Genomic DNA, 25,618 nt, shown 5'->3' with positions numbered 1-25,618 from the left:
TGAAGTGGGATGTAATTGTGTTTAAAAGCAGAACAAGCACTGATTCAGTTGATGGTGCACTCCTGCCTTGGTGAAGTAGCAATGAAATGCAGCATTTAGCCAACAACAACCCAAAACTGCTCTATGGGCAAAGATCTTCAAGGCAACGTATAATATGGAAAAGTATACAGTAGAACCTCTGGTCATGAACGCTTCTAACCACAATCAAATCAGGTTCCGACCAAAGTATTCCCAATTTTTTTTTTCGCGGCCAATTTCCTCTTCTGCACCATTTTTTTCGTAAGCGCCCAATTTCCAAAATTAGGTTCAGGCACGACCAAATTGGGTTGTGACCAAAATTATGGAACAAATCATGGCTGTGACCAGAGGTTCTACTGTATTTGGAAGGGAATAAATACAAACAAACACACATACACACACCAAACTGTCTTTGATATCGTGTATGGTCTTAATAGAGGATGGTGCCATTTATTTGTGTCCTCCAGAAGTGGTTGTTGTCCCATTTTGGCGAAGGGCAAACTGGGAATGTTAGGGAAGCTTCTCATGAAATAGAAAAAGGAAAAGTAAAAACTTCTTTCCCTCAGCAGGGCTTGTATTATCCTTATGGCCCATGGAAGCAATACAGAATGGCTATTATCTTCTTCCAGAAAAATAAGGGGGGTGGATTGAAGGGTTGTTTTATTTTATTTTTTAAATTTCTTAGTTTACTTTTCAAGATCATGCTCATCTACAAATCAGCCTTACAGATAGTCCCTGACTTAAAACAATTCTCTAGTGACTCAAAGTTACAACAGCACTGAAAAAAAGTGATTTACGGCCATTTTTCACACTCGTGACCGGCATCTCCATGGTCACATGATCAGAATTCAGCTGCTTGGCCATTGATTCATAATTATAATGGTTTTAGTGTCCCAGGTGTCAGCGTTCCAAGTGATGCACCCATAGAAAACAGAACTCTGAGGCAGGCAAGTTCCTCAAAGAACAATTTATTGGATACATCATATTGGCACAACTGGTGAAAGCCAACTCTGAGGTTCCCATGGCACCTAAGTAAAAAGTAAAAGTTTCCCCTTTCCCCCAAGTCACTGGCCATGCTATCCAATGAAGGTGTTGGCCAGTTGCTTGGTTACTTCGCTCCTCCTCTGGCCAACCACCTGTCGGAATGTCCTTGGTTCCCACACAAAAACTTTCTTGTTTTGGCTACCAAACCCCATCTATCCATTTCCCCTCCTCCCTCTGTTGTGTGGCAACCCTGAAGCCTCCAAGATGGCCTCAGCCAGGTTCACTTCAGAGTTGACACCAGGGTCATGTGATCACCTCTGACACACAAAGTCAGTGAGAAAGCCAGATTCATTTATCGACTTAGTTATTATTAATTTAACAACTACAGTGATTCACTTAACAATTTTGGCAAAAAAAGATTGTAAAATGGCACAACCTTCACTGAATTTTGGGCTCAGTTGTGGTCATAAGCCAAGGACCACTTCTTGAATGATGACTACTGGGGTGCAACTGGGAGATGAATTTTCATCTCTCATTTCTTATAAATTTAGGCTATTGTCACCTTTCTTATTATCTCCCTGATTTACTTATCCTCCATATCTGCCTCCCCCCCACTCCTTCCTCTCCCCTGATCTACCTAATTCTCCATTTCCTGTTTGCTAACTGATCATTATTCTTCTTGAACTGAATTATTGAATTATCTTCCTGGATTATCTAGCATTGTTAATAACTGTTCCCTCATGAGAGTTGTAACAATAACATTGAAAACTTGTTAAATGTGAAATGCTGCTTGATTTCTTTTGTTTTTAATGGTATCCAAGTTATTTTTCTTTCCCATCAAGATAATCTAAGCTAAATTTGATTTCTGTTTCTAAATGCAGGCATGATTATTTCACCACATGAGAAAGAAAACTATTAGCAAATAGCAAATACTTTGAGGTTATATAATAGATATCAAAATGGAAGACAGTATAACTATTGATATTATTGCATATATGTCTCTATGTACATGACGATAATGATTATGATGATATTTATATTTTAACACTTTGGACATCAAGAAAACACACTGTTCAATATAGAAATGGATGGTTATATAATTGATATCACAATGGAAGATAGTATACTTTTCAAAAACAATTATATTAGCACATAGTTGTTTATGATCTTTGTATTTTAACACTTTGGACATCAAGAAAACACACTGTTCAATATAGAAATGGATGGTTATATAATTGATATCATAATGGAGAATAGTATACTTTTCAATAACAATTGATATTAGCACATAGATGTTTATGATCTTTGTATTTTAACACTAGAAAACACACTGTTCAATATAGAAATGAATAGAATAGAATAACAGAGTTGGAAGGGACCTTGGAGGTCTTCTAGTCCAACCCCCTGCCTAGACAGGAAACCTATACCATTTCAGATAAATGGTTATCCAACATCTTCTTAAAAACATCCAGTGTTGGGGCATTCACAGCATCTGGAGGCAAGCTGTTCCACTGATTAATTGTTCTAACTGTCAAGAAATTTCTCCTCAGTTCTAAGTTGCTTCTCTCCTTGATTAGTTTCCTCCCATTGTTTCTTGTTCTACCCTCAGGTCCTTTGGAGAAGAGCTTAACTCCCTCTTCTTGGTGGCAGCCCCTGAGATGTTGGAACACTGCTATCATGTCTCCCCTAGTCCTTCTTTTCATTAAACTAGAACGAGGGGAGACATGATAGCAGTGTTCCGATATCTCAGGGGCTGCCACAAATGGAAATGGAATTTGAGATATAAAACAATAAAAATATTATTTTAAAAAAGATAATCAAAGCTAAATTTCTTTCTGTTTCTAAATGCAGACACAATTCTTTCAGGAGACATCTGCCAAGGCAAATGCAGGTGTCTAGCATCGATTTTAACATGGGTCCAGAACCAGTTTTACAAAGAGGGGAGACGACAACCAGCATTGGACGGATAAAACCTGAGCTTTACAAGCAAAAATCTGTGGATTCCGAAGGCAAGCAAGAGGACGTGAAAACCTGTGGGAAACTCAACTTTACCCTCAAATATGATTATGAAAACGAACTGCTTTTGGTCACTATCGTTAAAGCTTTGGAGTTACCAGCTAAAGACTTTACGGGAACGTCAGACCCGTATGTGAAAATCTACCTTCTTCCAGACAGGAAAAAAAAGTTTCAGACACGGGTTCATAGGAAGACTTTAAACCCTGTCTTTAATGAAACTTTTCAGTTTCCCGTGGCCTATGATCAACTTTGCAACAGGAAGCTACATTTCAGCGTGTATGATTTTGACAGGTTTTCTAGACATGATATGATTGGGGAAGTTATTCTTGATAACTTTTTTGAAGTTTCTGATCTATCTAGAGAGGCTACAGTATGGAAAGACATCCATTGTGCCACTACAGTAAGTACCATGTCTTTAAAAAAATGGTTTTAAGAGATTTCAAAACACCGTATTTTTCAGAGAATAAGACACACCAAAATTTTAAAGAGGCAAATTTTTAAAAAAAGGTTTTGCACTCAGCAGAGCTCCCAAAAAGGGCTCATTTTTCAAAAGAAATGGGCCCATTTTTCATCAAAAAAGGGGCATGCATAGCATTTAGGAGGCTTATAGAGTGATCCTGGGGGCTGGGGGGGCAAAAACGACCCCCCTTTTCACTCATTTCTGCCCTCCCCAGCCTCCAGGAGCATCCTATAAGCCTCCTAAATGCAATGCATGACCATTTTTGCAAGGGGGGAGGGTTTCAGGAGGCCAAAAATGCTGTATTCAGTGTATAAGACGCACCCAGATTTTCACTCCCTTTTTAGCGGGAAAAAGGTGCATCTTAATACTCCGGAAAATACGGTAAGTTATTCTTGTACCTTGATAAGATTGACATCTTTTCTTTCTTTAGCTATTACATATAAGACCGTATGGTAACAATAGGTTTTTAACCCATATTAAGACTTTCAAGACTTTTATGAGCATATTAACTGATAGCCTTCCAAATACATATATCACCAGGCCCCAGTTTTTCAGATCTGTACATGAACTTTATTTTCTTCTAAAGAGAGAAAAATAAAGTTTCAGGTATAGACTCTTAGGAAGACATTAATCCTGTATACAATCAACCTTTTCCTTTTCCTATAGCCTACATTTCATTGAAATACACCTCAGTTCCCTTATTATTGCCATTTGTTAGTCTCACTTCCTTTATGTCAGACCAGGTGTTGAAGATGGCTAATATTTACAAAAATAAGACCTTAATGATAGAATTATAATTAAGTGTAAGTAGATCCATACCAAATCCACTCATAATTGAACCCATAACTTACTAATATTAGGTAAAGGTGCTTCCATTAAGTATGGGATAAGCCTGGAGTGTGGAAATATGGAACTATGGACTAATGTCTAATTGATTTTATTCTTGGATCAATCTATTAGTGATGATAAATCTTATTCTTGTTCATATGGACAGTCAGAGTTATGGAAAAATTACTTCTGAGACTGTGTAAAACAGAAGCTCTGTGCAAATACATTGTGTTTACAATCTGTACTATCTTAGAAATGGCCACGATAAGGTTTTATTTAACAAGAAGTTGCTCCTTTAAAAAAAAGTGAAAGCCTACAGGAACTCAAATAGTGTCAAAGTTTAGACTAGCACTGATGATGTTACCTAGTTTGGGTAATGAAAAAAAAACAAAAAACAGCCAAGCTCAAAGGACCCCTCATTTCAACCCTGAGCTACACATATTCTCCTTTATTAGTGTCAAAGGCATTACACATGGAAAGGGGCATTACACGATCCATTCTAGTCCCTTGGATTTCGTTTTAAAAAGCACCCACAGATGATCATGCTATAGCATTCAGAATTTGCAAAGTTCTTATGATCAAACGTGGAAACAATTGAAGTTAGCTTTGAAGAAGAAGCTTTCAAGACAGAGCCAGAAACATGTAGAATAATTGGAGTTAAGTTCCAAAGACACATGATCCTACACAAGAAGATTTTGTCTTCAATGAATGTCAGCCACCATGCTGGCTTGGGAATTCTAGGAGTTGAAGTCTAAACTTCTTAAAGTTGCTGAGGTTGAGAAACACTGTTCTAGAGATATCAAGACTTCTGGGCACTATCCTAAGAACTACTGAGCTAGTTGTATAACCTAGGTAAAGGTAAAGGTTCCCCTCGTACATATGTGCTGGTCGTTCCCGACTCTAGGGGGTGGTGCTCATCTCTGTTTCAAAGCCGAAGAGCCAGCGCTGTCCAAAGATGTCTCCGTGGTCATGTGACCGGCATGACTAAACACCGAAGGCGCACGGAACGTGTCAGAGTTTGTTGCATAAATTCAAATCCAGAAGCACACCCAGATAACTGATGCAGCAGGATTCATTAACTTCTTTATATACATAAAAATAGATGAACAAATATATAATACCAACATAGTAGATTCTTTCAACGTGGTAAAAGTTACAAGCAGAACACAAGCAGGAGAGAACAGTAGAAAGGAGTTTTTAGTTCAGAATTCAGAGCAGACAAGTCCAGGCTAGTTTCAGTTTCAATTCTCAGCTAAGCCAGGCCCAGACTCCAAGCTTCAGTTTCTATTCCCAAAACAGCCCTCATTGGCTATGCCTATTCATTGGCTGATCTACTCCAGTCTATGAATATTCATACTCTGACAGAACGCTGTTACCTTCCCATCAAAAGTGGCTCCTATTTTTCTACTTGCATTTTTACAGGCTTTCGAACTGCTAGGTTGGCAGAAGCCAGGATAAGTCATGGGAGCTCACTCCATTACGCGGCACTAGGGGGAAAAAATGGTTGTAGAAGAAATGAGCCAATGTGGGAGACAAATTCTATTCTACACTTGGCTCTGCTTAGACTAAGTGTAACCTTAATGATCAAGATATAAATAGCACCAGCAGCATGCAATTAGTTAGCATTTAAAGGGAGGTTGCTTTTTAAAATATATTATCATAGTTCACTGTTATGGAGAAAAAAGCAAGAATTTTCACTTTTAAAAATTCAGCATGGCCATGGAGATCTGGTGCTGCTGATGGGTTCTTTCAAATGAGTGGCTTTGGATATGAGTAAGATTTCCTAATATATATGCAGGATAACATTCTGACTTTAACAGGAACTCCTTCAGCTTTCTCAGGCACATAAAGCCAATTATATTGTCCGGCTTAGTGTGCCTGTTTCCTGATGTGGTGCTAATGAACAAGGGTTTCTTTTTTCTTCTTTTCTTTTTTATTAGAATTCTAAACCACAAGCTTTTTACTTCCCAAGAGTGAAGTGAGGGAGTGCAGGCCTTGCATTGGGAAATCCATAATCCAGCTATGAAGCTTCTTGAATGCAACAAGCTAGGCTTTAATTAAAGCTATAGAAACATAAACTCGGGCCACGAATCAGGCTACACACAATGGAATTTAGATTTGGTGTAATATAATGGATGAATACTATCCCTGTGAACTGTATGTCTATGGAGACTCTCAATCATCATATCATCTATTAATTATCAGTTCATGGTTGTCCCAAAGGCAGCTGAATTTTCGTGAGTTTTTTTCCCTTGAAAACGTTTCACTTCTCATCAGTGGTGGGTTTCAAAAAAATTTCGAACCTACTCTGTGGGTGTGGCCTCCTTTGTGGGAGTGGCTTGCTGGCCATGTGACCTGGTGGGAGTGGCTTGCCGGTCATGTGTTTTCTTTCTCTCTCTCTCTCTCTCTCTCTCTCTCTCTCTCTCTCTCTCTCTCTCTCTCCTTCCTTTTGTCTTTCTGTCCCTTTTTTCTTTTTTTCTTTCATCTCTCTCTCACTTTTTCTTTCTTTTTTCTTTTTTCTTTTTTTCTTTATTTCTTTCTTCCTTTCTTTCTCTCTCTCTCTCTCTCTCTCTCTCTCTCTCTCTCTCTCTCTCTCTCTGTGTGTGTGAGTGGTGGGTTTCAAAAAATTTTGGAACCTCTTCTGTAGGTATGGCCTGCTTTCTGGGTCCACTGGTAGAACCTCTTCTAACCGGTTCAGTAGATTTGACGAACCGGTTCTACCGTACTGGTGCGAACTGGCAGGAACCCACCTCTGCTTCTCATCCAAGAAGCTTCAATTCTGAACTGCAAAACCTTCTTGGATGAGAAGTGAAACGTTTTCAAGGGGGAGAAACCAAGGAAGTCCAGTTGCCTTTTGGAAAAGCACCTTTGGGTCAGGCATGAAATGCTCTAATCTTCGCTACCGGTTCAGAAGTGGCAGCTCATGCGCAGCGCTTCTGCGTATGTGCAGAGCATCTGTGATGATGTCTGGGTGGTGGGTAGAGCATCCCACCCCCGCCACTACCAGTTGGCCCGAACCGGGACAAACCAGCAAAATGCCACCTCTGCTTTAGGTCTGTACACTAGGATTCGATAAAGCCTGCACCCAGTGTGGAGTGGGCCAATACTTATAATTCATTCAAGGTAGAACAGCCTTTTTTGGCTGGTTTGATACCGTCCAGAAACTTCTGACAGATTGTATCTGATACAAGTTTTGGGAGATCTGCCACATGGCATGGAGCAGTACAGAATTAAGTAATGGGAGAGATATAAAACTCTGTTAGCATTTGGGAAGATAAGAACCAGCGGTGTTGGTTCAGAGAATTGGATATGTGATTGATAGGTTTATCTTCCGATCAGAGTGACCCATGGCAATTAGACCAGCATAAATTCTTTCCGATGACAGCCTTTAGCAAGGCTGTGAAGCTCCTGGTCCATGGGCTGCATCCTGATACATCATGTGATGCTGCTGTGACAAAGTGAATTTGACACCCCTGGCCTTTAGGATGGCTGGTGATAATGGGAGAAGCCTGAGACATTGAGCAAGAGGAAGATATACCTATTGGATATATCTAATGTAATGAAAAGGAGGACTACAGGTGCCATGATAGCATTCTTCCAATATCCAAGGGGCTGACACAAAGAAGGGAGAGTCAACCTATTCTCCAAAGAATCTGAAAGCAGAACAAGAAGCAATGGATGGAAACTAATCAAGGAGAGAATCAACATGGAACTAAGTTGAAATTTTCTTAATTAATGATTCCTTAATGGAATCACTAGCCTCCAGAAGTTTTGGGTGCTCCAACACTGAAGGTTTTTAAGAAGAGATTGGACAAACATTTGTCTGAAATGATATAGGGTTTCCTGCTTGAACAGGGGATTGGACTAGAAGACCTCCAAGGTCCCTTCCGACTCTGTTGTTAAAGGTGGAAATTTGGCTTAACAAAAAATCACAATGTCTCTTTAGACCAGGGGTGTCAAACTCACATTGTCACAGTGGCATCACATGATGTATTGGGACTTTCCCCCCCCTTTGCTATACCGGATGTGGGCGTGGCCAGCGTGTGACGCACCTGGCCATGGGCCGCAGGTTTGACAGCCCTGCTTTAGATTCTCATCTTGAGTTTCTGTATAATAGTGCTCTCTCTTGAAAAACCTCTTCAAATATAGCCAATTGATTTGTTTTTTAAATTGTTCTCATCTCCATTCTCACTTGGCCTATTCTTATAAACACCCCATCAGTTTTTTCCTTCCACTCTAACTTTCCTTCCCATTCTATTTGTGCTATTCTCACCTTTGTCTTCCTTCTTTCTTATTACAACCCATGTATTACATGTGAGGTTTTATTTAGTTTAAGCCCAATAATTGCTCAGTTACACCATTTTTTAATTTTAATTCTTTTTGGCTTGATTACATTATCCAGTTTATTCATTTTCATCTGTCTCATAGGAGGGAAAAACATAATCCTTTTGGTGTTTGTTTTTCTTATGCTAGATAATTTGAGTGGAGTGTTTTGTCAATGAGTTTAATAATTTGAAAAAGAATAGAAATAGCATTTAGACTTATAGACCACTTCACAGAGCTTCTCAGACCTCTCTAAGCAGTTTACAGTCAGCATATTGCCTCCCCACCCCCAGCAATTTGGGTCCTCATTTTACCCACCTCAGAAGGATGAAAGGCTGAGTCAACCTGGAGCCGATGAGGATTGAACTCCTAGCAGTGGACTGAATTATCCTGCAATATTGCATTCTAACCACTGCGCCAGCACAGCTCATGAGAATGGGCTACCACTTAGCAAATGTGAATTGATGTGACTACAGAGAGCCGAGGTGGCGCAGTGGTTAAATGCAGCACTGCAGGCTACTGCTAGATCAGCAGTTCAGCGGTTCAAATCTCACCGGCTCAGGGTTGACTCAGCCTTCCATCCTTCCGAGGTGGGTAAAATGAGGACCCAGATTGTTGGGGGCAATAGGCTGACTCTCTGTAAACCGCTTAGAGAGGGCTGAAAGCCCTATGAAGCGGTATATAAGTCTACTGCTATTGCTATTGCTATTGCTACTTCTAAAGCCTTAGGATTCAATTGTGAGGAATGTTAAGTGACGCCGAATAGTCCTAGTACAGTATTTTGACATATTCAACAGACCATGATTAAGAAAAATACAGCATAACACAGGGGTGCCTAGTGTCCCTTGGCTGATCTCAGTTTTGGTCCAGCATCTTGATAGCTATACTTGAAAAGAGAACGTTGGCAGGACATGCTTTGAAAGGGAAAAACTAGATTTTTAAGGGTTAAAATGTGTGCATAAAGCTGGTTTTTCCCCCCTCAAATGTCCTCCATCTCCAACCCAATTGAAAAGAAAGCACCCAAATGTTAAGCCCCACTCATTCTGGGAAAGCTTCAAGAGCCAAAAGAGAAAAGCGGGGATGCCGCTTGTATTCTTAATCATCACATTTTGCAACCCTGCCTGAGGGATGAGATCACTTAAACTTTTCAGGTAAAATGATCTATCCCAGTGTTTTTCAAACTTGATGAGTTGAAGATGTCTGGACTTCAACTCTCAGAATCCCCATGCAAATTTTCTGTCATAAACACTTAGATAAAACTAGCCAAAAATTCAGCCACTTTGCTACCAGTTTCAGGGATACAATTACCCCTTAGCTATTCCATTTTGGCTGCTGCCGCTGCTAAAACAACCCAATTGCAAGAAAATTCAGGCCTCCAAACCTCTAATGACTTCTGCCCCTCTAGATCTAATGACTTCTGCCCCTCTAGATTTTGAAACCCGTGCCACATTCTGTAGGATTAATCTAAACCAAGCAAACTCCTGGTCCAGATCAGTGATGGGTTCCGGGCGGTACTGCCAAGTATGGGCATACCGGTGGCAGCTGGAAGCAGCAGTCACCGTACCAGAATGGTATTTTGTTGGGCCTACCTGCCCGCCCATGTTCCTTACTTCTTTTTGAGGGAAATGGGCCAATTGTGTATGTCGCACACAGCGTACATCACCTGTGCGACTTTGCCAAACAGCTGGGGCATCGCAGGGTGGTGGCGTGTGCATGCGTGCACAGCGCACATGCTTGAGGTGGACGTCCGGCCCCGTCAGTGTACTGGTTGTGACAGGATCCAGAACTCACCACTGGTCCAGACAAAAAACCCTTTTATTAATTGACTTTGAATTCTGTTCATTCACATCCAGCCAAGTCTTTCAAGGGAGGATTTATGGTCACAAACCTTACCTGGCTTGGAGAGCTGACAGGCCGATATCTGCAAAACTTGGCAAGGAGTCTCGGAGAGTCACAAACCAATTAAGTGAATTAATTGTCTCCTGCAAACTCCCCTTCCCTTCGCTCCCCTTTTATTTCCTCTGGGAGAGGCCATTCATCGTCCACCTGTGGCCTTTCTCCCAAATTGACCCCTGTTCTTTAGCTGTTCCCTTCATCTGGCAACTCTGCCCCTGCACATACTGGGAACAGGCTCCAGCTGTTCGTCTGCCCCACTGATGTCTGACTCTGAAGGCAGCTGATAACTGACATAAGGCCCTGGGCCCCTCGCTACCTCCGACGCAGAGCCCTCATCAGAGCCTTCCCCAGACTCCAGGACTGGCCCATGTTCCTCCCCAACCTCCTCACTGTCCGAATCTGCTGCCAGCTCCGCTGGCCACTGGCAGGCCACAACACATGGTTCCTCTGACCTCCATCATTAAACCCCCTCAAATACATACTCAGGAAGGAGCTACAGACCCTCTGGATTCTCTGATAGCTGTATTAAATGCAGCCCATGTTCTAGATACATTATGCAAGATATTTAAAAACGAAAGAAAATCATACACAACAAAGCCTACTTTTGTATTGTTTTTACTCCACATAGGCATAAGAAGTGTGGCTTTCTACCATCTTCCATAAAACATAATTTACAAATATACCAGTGCAGTTTTGTATGATTTATGAGCTAAGCACTAGTTTGAGGGTTCTTTTTGACCTTTGACTAGAAATCCATAAAATGCAATATAGCGTAAACTGAGGATAATTAAGACTAGTAGGCTCTGGGCATTACTACTGTATGTACTGCATAAATCTATTTATGTTCTTCATGGTTAATTTCTTCTAAGCCAGCATTTATCAATCTGGGCAACCTAAAAGTCATGTGGATTTCAACTTCCAGGATTCCCCAGCCAGTATGACTGACTTTGGAATTCTGGGAGATGAAGTCCACACATCTTCAAGTTGTCAAGCTCTAGAAACATCTGCTTTAAGCCCAATTTTATGACGGCATTGTTCACACTAATATATAGCAGAATCAGAGTCAGGAACGTTTATCTAACATATTAGTGGATGATCAGTGTAGCTACTAGTCAGGGGTGGGTTCTGACAGTCACTACTGCTTGTGATGCCCCGCGCGCATGCACAGTTCAATAAAAATTGCTTTGCACATGTGCAGAAGCAAAAAACAAGATGGCGGTGCCTATGGTACTGCCCCGGAGAAATGGTTTGGGGGCGTGGCAGGCCTGGGTCACTGCCCATTCCAGGGACCCAGGCCACCAAACCACTACCAATTCAGCTGAACTGGTCCAAATGGGTAGGAACCCACCACTGCTACCAGTTGAGTCTCTAACAACTAAATGTACAGTTTTTCTAAAGAAATAGTTCTCTTCCTGACTCATCTTTTTCTGTATCCTGGTGTGTTCGCAAAAATCACTGTGCTTACTGGAATGAAGATGCAATTAAATCTTACAGCCCCTTGCTGGATGTGTTCATCAGATCTCAGCAGTCCCCAGTTTTCAAGTTGTTTTACTGCCAGATTCAAAGTAAATAGTTTCCTTTCTCACGTCTGTTTGCCTTTCGCATGAATCTGACACAACAAATCCTAAACGTTCCTGAAAGTGACAGTGGCATCATTTGATGCCCCTAGCCACCCAACCACAAGCACATATTTATTCATATTAATATTTTAATCTCTTAGATAGAGCAGTGTAGTGGCCCAGTGGTGAAGACGCTTGCCTACCACTCAGAAGGTTGAGAGTTCAATCCTAAGTAGCGGAAGATGATTCTCTTTTAGGTCGCAAATTAAAAATATGTACTGCAAACTCCACATAGGCATCAGGAAAGGCATCCGGCCAATAAACACTGAGTTCCATCCAGTTACCCTGATTCTACCCTGAATTAAGGGATTACAGGATCAGGAAAAGAGGGGGGGATTTTTTTTAAAGGTAAAAACATCATTCATCGATGCATTTTTGTACTAGGTATAAAATGGATGGATGCATTTAATAGTTAAAATGAGGAAGACAATTACTGGCATCGTGGAAATATAGCCAACCTTAACCACAACCTCTTAGTGCTCTCTTCATAAGGAGAGGTGGGTGAGTTAAAGAAATGTGCATGGTCAGAGCCCTTCACCTCGACATATGTTCCATATACAAAAAGAGCAGAGCTTCAGTTGTGCAGTTGTGCAGTTGTGGCTGCCATCTTGACTTTTTTTTAACCTTCTCCTCATGGACACCCTGTCTTTTGAACAAGTTTTCTTCATGAATTATATCCCAAGCTATTGAGATGCCCTTTATTAAAAAGCAGAATTAGTTTCTCACACCCAAATGTCAGGGTATAGCTGTAATTATACATGCACTTAACCAGGAATAACTCCCATCAAAATTAATGGCCCTTCTGTAAAAATGTTTATAAGAATAGATCAAGTAGTGTCTTATTTTTAAAATGAAACTACACTTTCAGACCAAAGCAGAGTCGCTTTTAAAAAATTATGGAGATTTTTATCTTTATCATCTCAGTTTATGAAAGACAGAATAGCAATAGCAATAGCTATTGGGAAGGGAAGGTTGAAATAAGGTTATCTTTTAAATTATGTTTTTTTTAATTAATGCCCCAATTAATTCATTCAGACAAAACTATAGCCCACTGAATATTGCCATATAATTCCCATAATATCTGACCTTCAGCAGTGCTGACAGCTATGGGAAGCAAATAGTAATGGAAGAATTACAGATTTCCTAAGCTTCTGATGTGCTTCACAGCATCCATTTATATTTTCCCCCATCCTCCCTCTAAGGTTACATTATTCCCTTCTTTCCAATCCCATAAATCATAGGTTCATTTTTTTTCTTTTTTGTCAGCAAAAGGTTCATTAGTCACTAATAAATACAATTATTCTTTATTATAATTTTGTCTTTGCTTTTCCTTTTTTTTCTTTCTCATCTGTATTTCTTTCTTTGTACTTTTTTTCTCTGCTTATTACTTTTCTTTATTTTCCATACTTTTCTCTTTCAAAAATTGCATTGTTTTAATTCTTTTAAATATTTTAAATAAACATGCACACACACACACACACACACAAGTCTTTCTGTCTGTCTGCCTATCTGTCTGTCTAACTATCTAGTATCTAGCTCTCTAGCTCTCTAACTATCTAATCTACAATTAGAACAATTAATCAGTGGAACAACTTGGCTCCAGAAGTTGTGAATGCTCCAACATTGGCAGTTTTAAAGAAGTTGTTGGATAACCATTTGTCTTAAATGGTGTAGGGTTTCCTGCCTAAGCAGGGGGGGGTTGAACTAGAAGACCTCCAAGGTCCCTTCTAAATCTGTTATTCTAATTCTATTTTACATCTCTCTCTCTCTCTCTCTCTCTCTCTCTCTCTCTCTCTCTCTCTCTCTCTCTCTCTCTCTCTCTCTCTCTCTCCCTATCTATCTATCTAACTATCTATCTATCTATCATCTATCTATCTATCTATCTATCTATCTATCATCTATCTATCTATCTATCTATCTATCTATCTATCTATCTAACATCTATGGTATCTATCTATGGTATCTATCTATGGTATCTATCTATGGTATCTATCTATGGTATCTATCTATCTATCTATCTATGGTATCTGTCTATGGTATCTATCTATCTATCTATCAATCAATCATCTATCTATCTATCTATCTATCTAACATCTATGGTATCTATCTATGGTATCTATCTATCTATCTATCTATCTATCTATCTTTCTATCTATCTATCTATCTATCTATCAATCATCTATCTATCTATCTATCTATCTATCTATCTATCTAACATCTATGGTATCTATCTATGGTATCTATATGGTATCTATCTATCTATCTATCATCTATCTATCTATCTATCTATCTATCTATCTATCTATCTATCTATGGTATCTGTCTATGGTATCTATCTATCTATCTATCTATCTATGGTATCTGTCTATGGTATCTATCTATCTATCTATCTATCTATCTATCTATCTATCTATGGTATCTATCTATGGTATCTGTCTATGGTATCTATGTATCTATCTATCTATCTATCTATCTATCTATCTATCTATCTATCTATCTATGATATCTCTCTATGGTATCTATCTATCTATCTATCTATCTATCTATCTATCTATCTATCTATCTATGGTATCTGTCTATGGTATCTATCTATCTATCTATCTATCTATCTATCTATCTATCTATCTATCTATCCCCTTCTCACCCAAATTGTTGTTATATTTCTTCCTCAAACCTAGGCCCTCTACTAGAGGCCTGTGAGTTTGTGGCTTCTGCACAATATCTTAGCTTTGCTCTCTTTTGGACAAAAAGCTCTGATGTTGTTCCTAAGATTGGCTGGAATCATTTTCCCAGATCTCCTCTCATTAGATCTATTGTAGTAGCATTCCATATGTCTTTGTCTTCTCCACACAAGGTTTGTTCTAGTTTCCTGCATATCATCAGATTGTCTTTAGTACCTCAACATCTGACATGGACCTTTTTAATCTGGGCAATGTCTTAACTGGCATGACTCTTCTGGTTAGTGTCCCTCTCGTGTTTGAGGTAGGCAGGTGAAGCATTAGGAGATCTTTGCTCAAGGACACTGCCCTTCCTTATCAAAGGCAGTTTAACCACTACACTATCCAGCCACTCTATTTATGGAAGGGCTACAGATTTCCCATTTCAGTACTACATACCAAAGTTCAAATAATATAAGTTTAGGGAAGATTCCCACTGAGAACAAGGTGAGATAAAAGTAAGATCCTGTATATGCATTTTAAAAAGTGTATTATTCTGGAATAAGTGTTTAAAACCATGTTTCATTTCTAGTACAGTCTTGATAAGCAAGAGCAACCAAGATGATTGGAGGACTAGAGGCTAAAACATACAATGAACAGTTGCAGGAACTAGGCATGGCTAGTCTAGTGAAGAGAAGGACTGGGGGAGACATGCTAGCAGTGTTCCAATATTGGAGGGGCTGCCACAAAGAGGAGGGAGTCAAGCTATTTTCCCAAGCACCTGAAGGCCAGACAAGGAATAATGGATAGAAACTGACCAAAGAGAGATTCAACCTGGAAATAAGGAGAAATTTCTGACAGTGAGAGCAATCAACCAATGGAACAGCTTGCCTTCGGAAATTGTGGGAGCTTCATCAATGGAGGCTTTCACAAAGAGACTGGACTGCCATCTCTCAGAAATGGTGTAGGGTCTCCTACTTGAGCGGAGGGTTGGATTAGATGACCTACAAGGTCCCTTCCAACACTGTTAATCTGTATTTACTTTTCCTTTTACAGGAAAGCATTGATCTGGGCGAAATCATGTTTTCCCTCTGCTACTTGCCCACTGCAGGGAGGATGACCCTGACAGTCATCAAATGCCGAAATCTCAAAGCAATGGATATCACTGGTTCATCAGGTGAGCAGGTGCCTTTCCATTTAGGGTGAAGTTGGTTGGGATACAGAGCCAGGATTTTAAGACCCTGGTGCTGAATTTCTGAAAGGGCTGTTCAAGCATGATCAAAGAGGTTATAGCAGGGGTGTCAAACTTGATTTCATTGAGGGCCACATCAGGGTTGTGTTTCACCTTGGGGGGGCAGGTTGGGCATGGCCAGCTTGAGGTCAGTCGTGTCAGGGTGACTGTGGTGGCCTGAGCACTCTGCCAGCAAAAATGGGCTCCCGAGCTCCATTTTGGGCTGAGACAATCTCCTGCAACCCTCTGCGAGTAAAAGCAGAGCTTGGGAGGGCTGCATGAGGCCCTCCCAAGCTCCATTTTCAATGGCAGAGGCACTGCAGACTGGTCCTTTGCTATTTCCAGAGTGGCCCCATGGGCCAGATCCAGGCCTCTGGCCTTGAGTTTGATACCCCTGGGTTACAGCCACTCATTGTGTTACTTAGACGGAACTGGCTGCTTACTTTAATTTTGGTCTGCTGCATTGGTAAAATTCAATTTTTTTATTGTCGGTTCTGTGGGCATGGCTTGGTGGGCATGGTGTGGCTTTATGGGCGTGGCTTGTTGAGTGTGCAAGGGGAAGGATATTGCAAAATCCCCATTCCTTCCCCACTCCAGGGGAAGGTTACTGCAAAATCCGCATTCCCTCCCGATCAGCTGGTACTTGGGAGGCAGAGAATAGATGGGGCGGGGCCAGCCAGAGGTGGCATTTGCCGGTTCTCTGGACTACTCTAAATTTCTGCTACCGGTTCTGTAGAACCTGTCAGAACCTGCTGGATTTCACTCCTGGTCTGCTGGCAAAGTTGTCCATACACTTCTATTTGTTCAGTTCCCTTCCTGTTATCTCAGATCCTTATGTCAAGGTCTCTCTGATGTGTGACGGTCGACGCCTAAAAAAGAGGAAAACAACCACAAAGAAGAACACTCTCAATCCCGTATACAGTGAAGCTATAGTTTTTGACATTCCTCCTGAAAACGTGGATCAAGTCAGCCTGTCCATTGCCGTCATGGACTATGACCGGTAGTAATGTTGCATTTTCCTCTTTCCAAAGAAATGAATAAATGTATCTTGTGAATGTGTATAATGTGTTCAAATATATTAACACGGGACCTACAGCTTAAGGTCTTTGCCTGGACTCCTATTTACTGCTCTGTCTGATCTTGTCCCATGTCTTTTATCAAAATACTTATCATTTCCTCCCTTAGATTATTTTAGACTGTTAGAGATCCAAATTCAGGGGGGGGGGATTTGATTTGGAGCATCCAGGGGTGTGCATGTTGCTTCTACCTTTGAAGCATCCATATCTTTTCCTGGATTTGTCCAGCTGTCCTTCACAGTGGCTGAATGATCTCCAGAACAAGACTCGTTGTCAAGTATTCTTGACAGGTGCTACCTGCATGTTTCCACACAAGCCAAAATATATTTTACTCTTTCCTTCCTTCCCTCAAAACTCAGATTTCTCAGATCTCTAAGCAGCATTTGATGGTTGTAATTTGCATATGTGATGGCAATAAAATGAGTACATGAGCAAGAATTTAGCTGGTAATTGCCCCAGTCTGCAGCAATCTTTCTATCACCAAGTTCTCCACCATGAATGGTCTGTGGGATCACCCAGAGCCATGATGGTCAACCTATGGCATGCGTGCCACAGGTGGCACATGAAACCTCTCTGCGGGCACACGAGCCATCACCCAGCTAAGCTCCACTGCGCATGTGTGCGCGCCTCCCGCAGCTAGCTGAATTTTGGGTCACTGCTGTGAATGCAGGAGATGATTTGCTTGGGGGGGGAGGGGTGTGGGGGGGAGTGCAGGGGGGGGCGATGCTCCCCACACACTTCGTTTTTGGTCCAAGGAGGCTTCAGGGAGGCCTGCTAGGCCCAAAATGAGCCCCAGGGGAAGTCACACGTGCATGCATGGGGGGAGTGGTGTGTGTGTGTGTGTGTGTATGTGCATATGCAGGCGGTGTGGGCAGGTGTTGTGGAGGCATTGCATTATGTAGCCTTCCATCCTTCCAAGGTGGGTAAAATGAGGACCCGGATTGTTGGGGGCAATAGGCTAACTCTGTAAAGCACTTAGAGTGGGCTGTACAAGCACCATAAGGCAGAATACGTATAAGTCTAAGTGCTATTGCTATAAACAAGCAAATAACTGCAGTTTTATAAAACTGAGATTAAATTCCAACGAATGTGTGCGGCACACCCATGTGCACGCTTTTGGCACATGAGGACAAAAAGGTTAGCCATCACTGACCTAGAGCATGGCATCTGATGATAATTTCAGGAGTCAGATAGACTGTGGGAAAACAAATGACAACTTTAAAGGGGGAAAAAACAAAGACATGCATTATTTGATCAACATCATCACTGCTGTTTTGGTCGTGTATGGTTTATATGTAGATATGATCCAGTGGTGGGATTCAAATAATTTAACAACCGGTTCTCTGCCCTAATGACCAGCTGGGTAGGCAGGGCTCAGTGATCATGTGACTGGGTGGATATGGCCAACTCTACATCACTCACGTCGATGGGCGCTTTTCCTTAGTTGTTACAATGTAATAAGGGTTAACCGGAGAGGCAGTTTCTGTAAACAGGGCAATAAAGATTAGGAAACAACACCAGGATGTTTCCTTCCTGCCTTCCTTACAGATTAGCTCTGTAAACTGGAAAAAAACAAAATGAGTTTTCTTCCAACAACCAGTTCTCCCAACTGCTTGGAAAGTTAATAACCGGTTCTCCCGAATAGATGTGAACTGGCTGAATCCCACCACTGATACGATCCTACCATGAAAATAAGTGTTGGTTTTCGTAACTTTCAGATAACATAAACCCACAGACTTCCAACCCAAGATTCTGGCCCTTAGAAACAACTTTAGCTTCTATCCCCAGGTCCAAAATAGGTCTAGTTCTCATGGTTAATAGCAGTGGTGGGATTCAAATAATTTAATAACTGGTTCTCTGCCCTAATGATCGGCTGGGTAGGCGTGTCTGGATGGTCACGTGACTGAGTGAGCATGGCCAACTCGACATCACTCATGTCGAGGGGCACCTTGCCTCTCCCAGCCTCTCCTTGCCATGCCTGGCCATGCCTCACTCCTCCCCTCCTAGCCACTCCTTGTCACACCCAGCTACTGGCCCTGTTGCCCAGCCAGGTGGCCAGATGAGCAGCCTGGTAGCGAGGTGAGGAGCGGCTGGTAGGGGAAGGGTGAGGTAGGGCCAGGCGTGGGGAGGCACGCTATTCAGCCAGTTCGCTGAACTGCACAAAATGTTAGCTACTGGTTCTACCGAGCCTGTGCAAACTGGCTGAATCCCACTACTGGTTAATAGATTATTTGATAAACATTCAAAGGACATATATGAAATGGTCCCTAACAGTGGTGGGTTGCAGGCGGTACACCCTGCTACGGACGTACTGGTACCTGCCTGGAACACCAGGTACCGTTCTGGTACGATGCTCTGGAGGGCCCACCTGCCCGCCCATTAGAGTTTAGAGTTTAGAGTTTTATTTCATTTGTATGCCGCCCTTTTCCCTAAGGGGACTCAGGGTGGCTCACAACTCAAACAAGGGAAGGGGGATAAAGACAGTTTGACAACAACACAAAGACAATACATAATTTGTATTAAAAAAGCACAACAATCATACCATTCGAGATAGGGGCGACGATTCTTTAGCCCCAGGCCTGTCGGAACAGCCAGGTTTTTAGGGCTATGCGGAAGGCCTGGAGGGTGGTGAGGGTACGAATCTCCACAGGGAGTTCGTTCCAGAGGGTCGGAGCAGCCACAGAGAAGGCTCTCCTTCGGGTAGTCGCCAGTCGGCATTGGCCGGCGGATGGAATTTGGAGGAGGCCTAGTCTGTGGGATCTAATCGGTCTGGTGGAGGTAATTGGCAGCAGGCGGTCTTTCAAGTAGTCCTTACCTATATTTGAACTCTTTGGGGCTTCCACGCACGTGCATGGCACGTACGGCGCCTGCGCGACGCTCTCCTGAGCAGCTGGAGCATTGCGGAGGCATCGCTGGAGGGTAGGACGTATGCATGCACTGCGTGCACGTGCCCACATGCTGTGCGCATTCATGTGGTGGATGCCTGGCCCCATTGCACCATACCAGTTTCAAAGGGATCTGGAACCCACCACTGGTCCCTAACAACAGATGCTATAGTAAACCCCAACAATGCATTCCTGTAGTAGATACATAGAGATATGAGGACTGCAATTGAATTAGGGGGCGGGGGGGCAAGCTGCAGTAACTTCAACTCTTTTATTGTAGATTTTAAAACACCTTTCTAGACTTTATAAAGGCACTCTTATCCTCTAAATATTATTATTCTCACATCTAAAAAGCCTGAAAGAATTCAATGAATAACATTTCCAGGTGTCAGCAGGTGAGGCAATGTCCTATATCTATTTGACCTTCTCCAGTCACCATAAAAGAGAGAAAATATAAAACAAGGAAATTGCCTTTTTCCCCTTAATTTGTACAACTCATGCAACTCACAAATTCTACTGACTCTTGATACAAATGATAGTTATTCCATTTGCAGCAATTATTGTTTCACATCAGAGCATTGCCAGGCCCAGCCCAAGAATGACTAGAATTATCTAGCCAAAGTTCAGTTCTTTTTTGTTCACACCACCACCCAGAATCTTGCCACACTAAACTCTTATCCTAACAGATGTACCCTGGGAAATTCTGGGGAGTAACTAATCCTTTTCTTCTGTCCAGAGCTGGGCTGCTATGGGTTCAGCTGAGTTTGGGAGAACCCGTAGCTAATGTTATGGCCAGAGAACCTCCAAATCTCACCCCTGGCTAGCCCCACTCACCCCACCCTGCCCCTCCCCTCCTAGGAGTCTCCACATGGCCTGTTTTGGATGCGAAGTAAGTGCAGTGCCTGTATGGAGGCTCGAGGAGGAGGGGAAATGGGCCACCCAGAAGTTCCAGAAGGCCAGAAATGGGTTCATTTCCGGCCTCTGGAGGGCCTCCAGAGCCTGGGGGAAGCAGTTTTTGTCCTTCCAGAGGCACAAGGAAAGCCTCCGGAGCCTGGGAAAGTTGAAAATGGGGCCCCAGCCGTGGTGCAGGAGGCCGACTAGGCCACGTCCACCCAGCACTGGGCAGAGAACCCATTGCTAAAGTTTTTGAAGCCCACCCCTGCTTCTGTCTAGTTATGTTGTCTTTTGTCTTGCCTCCACATCTGGCCACTTCATGATAGTCACTTGGAAGAGAGAGGAGCAGCATAAAATTTAAGAATAAATAAAAATATAGTCCATCACAAGTATATACAGTTCTGTGGACAAATTTTCCTTCTCTTTAATCCTAGAGTAGGGCACAATGAAGTGATTGGGGTATGTAAAACCGGACTTGATGCAGAGGGACTCGGAAGAGACCACTGGAATGAAATGCTGGCGTATCCGCGCAAACCAATAACTCACTGGCATCCATTATTAGAGGTAAGGATAAAAAATATTTCCATAAAGTAGCTAATTCCCATGTTTTTATCCCACCCCACTTCCATATAGATTCTCCTGCAATTTTTCCTCTTTTTAATGCTCCTTCAGTCTGACCAAAGAACAATTGCTTTGGCAAAGTCTTTTAAAGAAAAGAAGTTCAGCTGGAATGGGTTCTTGTACTTATTTAGTGGTAAAGTGCCAAGAGATGTGCATGAATAATATCATGCCTTGCCAGCAAAGGTAGGTTTCTACTGATTTGCCCCAGATCAGGTGACCCGGTAGTGGCAGAGGCAGGAGGCTCTGCCCACCTCCCTGGACCGGCACACGCACACACACGCACAGCACGTACATGCATCTTACCACCTCCACGAGCCTCCACAGTGCTCCAGCTGCTCAGCGGAGCATTGCATAGGTGCTGTACATGCTATGAGCATGTGCAGGAGTGCCAAAGACTTAAAAGACCAGTAAGGAGCTCGGGCAGGTGGGTGGGCCCTCTGGAGCACCATAGCAGAACAGTATCTGGTGCTCCGGGCAAGCTCCAGTACACCCGTACCGGGGTGTATCGCCTGCAACCCACCACTGCCCCAGACACTTCTGTGCAGAAGCATCACACGAGCGAATTGGTAGTAAAATAAATTGAAACCCGCCACTGCTTTCCAGTGGTGGGATTCAAATAATTTAACAACCGGTTCTCTGCCCTAATGACCAGCTGGGTAGGCATGGCTCAGTGGTCATTGTGACCATGTGGGTGTGGCCAACTCAACGTCACTCAGGTCGATGTGTGCTTTTCCTTAGCTGTTACAATCTAATAAGGGTTAACCAGAGAGGCAGTTTCTGTAAGCAGGGCAATAAAGATTAGGCTAGAAACAATACCAGAATGTTTCATTCCTGTTTTCCTTACAGGATTAGTCCTGTAAAGTAGAAAAAAATAAAATCAGATTTCTGCCAACAACCGGTTCTCTGAACTGCTTAGAAAGTTAACAGCCGGTTTCCCTGAATAGGTGCAAACTGGCTGAATCCCAACACTGTGCCTATCCATGTACCATACTTTCTTGTGTTCTGCTTCCTCCCTGCCTCCAAGGCATCATTATATCTCAAGAGATGTTGGGGTGATGGGGTCTCTTTCCATAGACCTTTTTTTAGATTGAGAACTGCCCTGTGAGCCACCAGGGCAGCGTCAGAAAACCTACAGGAAAACCTACAGAATGATAGTCCTTGCCTACTGACCATTGCTTCAGCAATCATTCAACATCACATCAATGCTGAACAAGGACACTTGCTCTTATGACTTATCCAGTGGTGGGTTACAACTGGTATGCCCCAGTACGGGCGTACCGGTGCCTGCGGGGAACACCGGGTACCGTTCTGGTATGATGCTCTGAAGGGCCCGCCCGCCCACCCACACTCCTTACCTATATTTGAGTTTTTTGGAGCTTCCACACATGCACACAGAGCGTACGCTGCCTGTGCGACACTCCGCCGAGCAGCTGGAGTGTCACAGAGGCGTCGCAGAGCATCACAGGCGTTAAGTACGCATGCATGCATGTGCGTGCATGCTGCGCGTATTCATGTGGTGAACGGTGGGGTCCATTGCACTGTACCAGTTGCAACGGGATCCAGAACCCATCACTGGACTGATCCTTGAAGTTGTGGCCATTACAGTTGTGGTTTCGAGATCACAATTTGGATATTTGGCAACTAGCACACATTTATAATGATCTCAGGGTCCCAAAGTCACGCAATTGCAATTTTGTAAACTTCACAGCTGACTTGCAACAAAGTTAATGGGGAAGCCAGCGGGAACCAATGGGGAAGTCACAGTCATGTGACCTGTGGAGATTCCCTTAATGACTGTAGCCAGAACTGACTAATTTCCATTGTAAGTCAGATGCAATCTCGTGATTTTGCATTTTACAACCATGTTTCTTGGTGGCGGATTTGCCAGTCTAATTGTGGCCAGTGAATGAGGACTTACCTATAATGAAAATTTACCACACTGATACCAGCACATTCTACTACTTCTAAGTAGAAAATCAGCTGCAGGAGAGATTTGAAAATAATTTTCAAATATGTAAGACTAAGGAGAACAGATACCTCTTCTGTGTGCAACAGTCAGCAAATGACTGATTACAGAAGTATAACTCCCAATGTTTCATTTTTTTTTAAAAAAAACTAAGCAATCACAGCAGTGGGACAGAACTGTTTTTAATTCTTTCTGCACCAATACAGGTACCCAATCTCTTTCTACACATTAAATGGCTTTCTGGATATACTATCCAGGCAGAGAGTTGAAATGATTGATGCCAACATTCCTGATGCTTATATGTAGATCCAGTTTATTCAGGGTGCAGTGGGAGTGGAGCAATGAGCGGGTGAGGGTCATTGCCTTGGTATTCTGCTTGTAGGCTTCCTGGAGGCATCAAATTGGCCAAAGTGAGAAGCAGGATGCGGGACTTCGCGGACCTTGATTCAGTAGGTCTTTTCTTATTTTCTTAAAATGTATCATCTGTTCCAGTTGCCAGGCCGAGCAACCAGCTTTGACAGTCAAGGATCCTGTTCATCGCCAAAACCACCACTTACACCCTAGACTGAACATCGGTGTAACATTCGCACCATAACCATGTACAGCTGGAGGTTTGGGTCGAACTCATGACCTGCATCATCGTCATTGTTATTATCTGCTGTGCCTCCACAGCAGGGGTCGGCAACCCACGGCTCTGGAGCTGCATGTGGCTCTTTCATCCCTCTGCCTTGGCTCTCTGTCACCAGTCAGCCCCACAATTTTGAGAGGAGCGTCCAGTTGGGGCGGGGAAGCATGGCGCGCCAGGAGACTCTCATTCAAGGGGTGGGTTTTCCAGTCGGCTCCAAAATTGATAGGGCTTTTGGTTAGGGCAGGCAGAGGAGAAAGGACGCCACGCTAGGAGGAGATTCTATGGTGGGAGAACAAGACTTCTGGTTGGCTCCAGAATTGGATAGGGGCCTTCCGGTTAGGACCTAGTGGCTCTTTGAGTGTTTAAGGTTGCCGACTCCTGCTCTACAATATCATACCACTATTTCTTATTCTTTACTTCCAGTTGTGTTTCACTGGCGTACAGGATTATGTCTTCTCCATATGTATGGGTTAAGGCACATTTATAAAGTTCGGAGATCCATTTCATGACACCACAAATTAAATCAATTTGATACTTCCTTTTTAAAAAGTATTTCAATTATGACAATGTTTACGTACCACAAAGGCCATGGTAGGTTGCCAGTGGATCCTTGATGTGTAGAAAGGAACCAGTTTTCTGATGTCCGTTGCTACTGAAAGTTTTAAAATGTTCACTGGTTTACTTGGAATATTTAAATAAATAAGCAAACTCAGTAGACAAAGTAAATGCAATCCCTTGCTAATATTACAAAAAAGAAAAAGAAAGGAAGCCTGAGAATTCTGTATTAAATCAAAGTTCTGGTATTCATAGGAATATTTTTTTTTCTTGCCAGATTCATAGGCATAAATATCATCTGATAAGGAATTTCAGGACAGGGAGCAAACATAATTTATTTCTTTTAGGTTTTGGGTTTTTGTTTGTTTGTTTTTCATAGGTACTGTAACGGCTTTCTTCATAAAACTTATCTTTTTTTAAATTTTTATTCAAAACATTAAAATACAAACTTCAAAATAGGGAAAAATACCAAAACAAAATAAAACAAAATTAGACAAGATTACACAAAATAGTATAGAAGAAGAAAAAAAACCAAAAAGGACATATATATGAATTGTCCCCTCTAGATAATGATAATAGTTTCTCTCCCCCCACCACCCCACTTGCAAAGCAGGCACACAATTTATGAATTTCTACAACTGTGCTTACTCAACCCACTAAGCCTGATATATTTCTGCTATATATAAACATAGTTAACAGGTAAAACCAACAGCTAAATAAAACTTCAAAACCCTCTGTTAAGAATCTATCAGTATAGATATTCGCTCACAGAAAGTTCTCAATGGCTTCTGGTCTACCATAAGTCACCAAAATCATTGTCCCTTATCCATCCACGATCAAATATCTTTGATTAATTCTTACCGAGAAGCAGGAGTGGGATTCTACCGGTTCGGACCGGTTCGCCTGAACCAGTAGCTCCGACGATTAGTGGGGGATGAACCGGTTCTCTCCCACGATCAAG

The 25,618-nt window shown here is 42.3% G+C and overlaps 1 protein-coding gene across 2 annotated transcripts in view; it reads left to right on the top strand.

The window, feature by feature from the left end:
• The window catches only part of SYT10 (synaptotagmin 10), a 57,748-nt gene extending 33,165 nt beyond the window's left edge, over nucleotides 1-24,583 (top strand). The window contains exons 3-7 of one of the 2 annotated variants that reach the window (XM_087722989.1): nucleotides 2,854-3,418; nucleotides 15,858-15,978; nucleotides 16,861-17,032; nucleotides 21,322-21,451; nucleotides 23,967-24,583. In XM_087722989.1, coding sequence (XP_087579115.1) covers nucleotides 2,854-3,418; nucleotides 15,858-15,978; nucleotides 16,861-17,032; nucleotides 21,322-21,451; nucleotides 23,967-24,038 — 1,060 coding nt within the window. In that variant the 3' untranslated portion in view covers nucleotides 24,039-24,583. Of the gene's footprint in view, nucleotides 1-2,853; nucleotides 3,419-15,857; nucleotides 15,979-16,860; nucleotides 17,033-21,321; nucleotides 21,452-23,856 lie in introns of both variants that reach the window. The other variant, XM_087722990.1, reaches the window with a different exon arrangement.
• The last annotated feature ends 1,035 nt before the right edge of the window (nucleotides 24,584-25,618 follow it).

The sequence above is a fragment of the Thamnophis sirtalis genome, unplaced genomic scaffold, assembly GCF_051295495.1.
Source record: "Thamnophis sirtalis isolate CommonGarterSnake01/CBP01778 unplaced genomic scaffold, rThaSir2_p1.2 scaffold_9, whole genome shotgun sequence".
In the NCBI taxonomy this organism is placed as follows: Eukaryota; Metazoa; Chordata; class Lepidosauria; order Squamata; family Natricidae; genus Thamnophis; species Thamnophis sirtalis.
The sequence above is the reverse complement of the archived record's forward strand: the minus strand, read 5'-3'. Positions and strand labels throughout refer to the sequence as shown.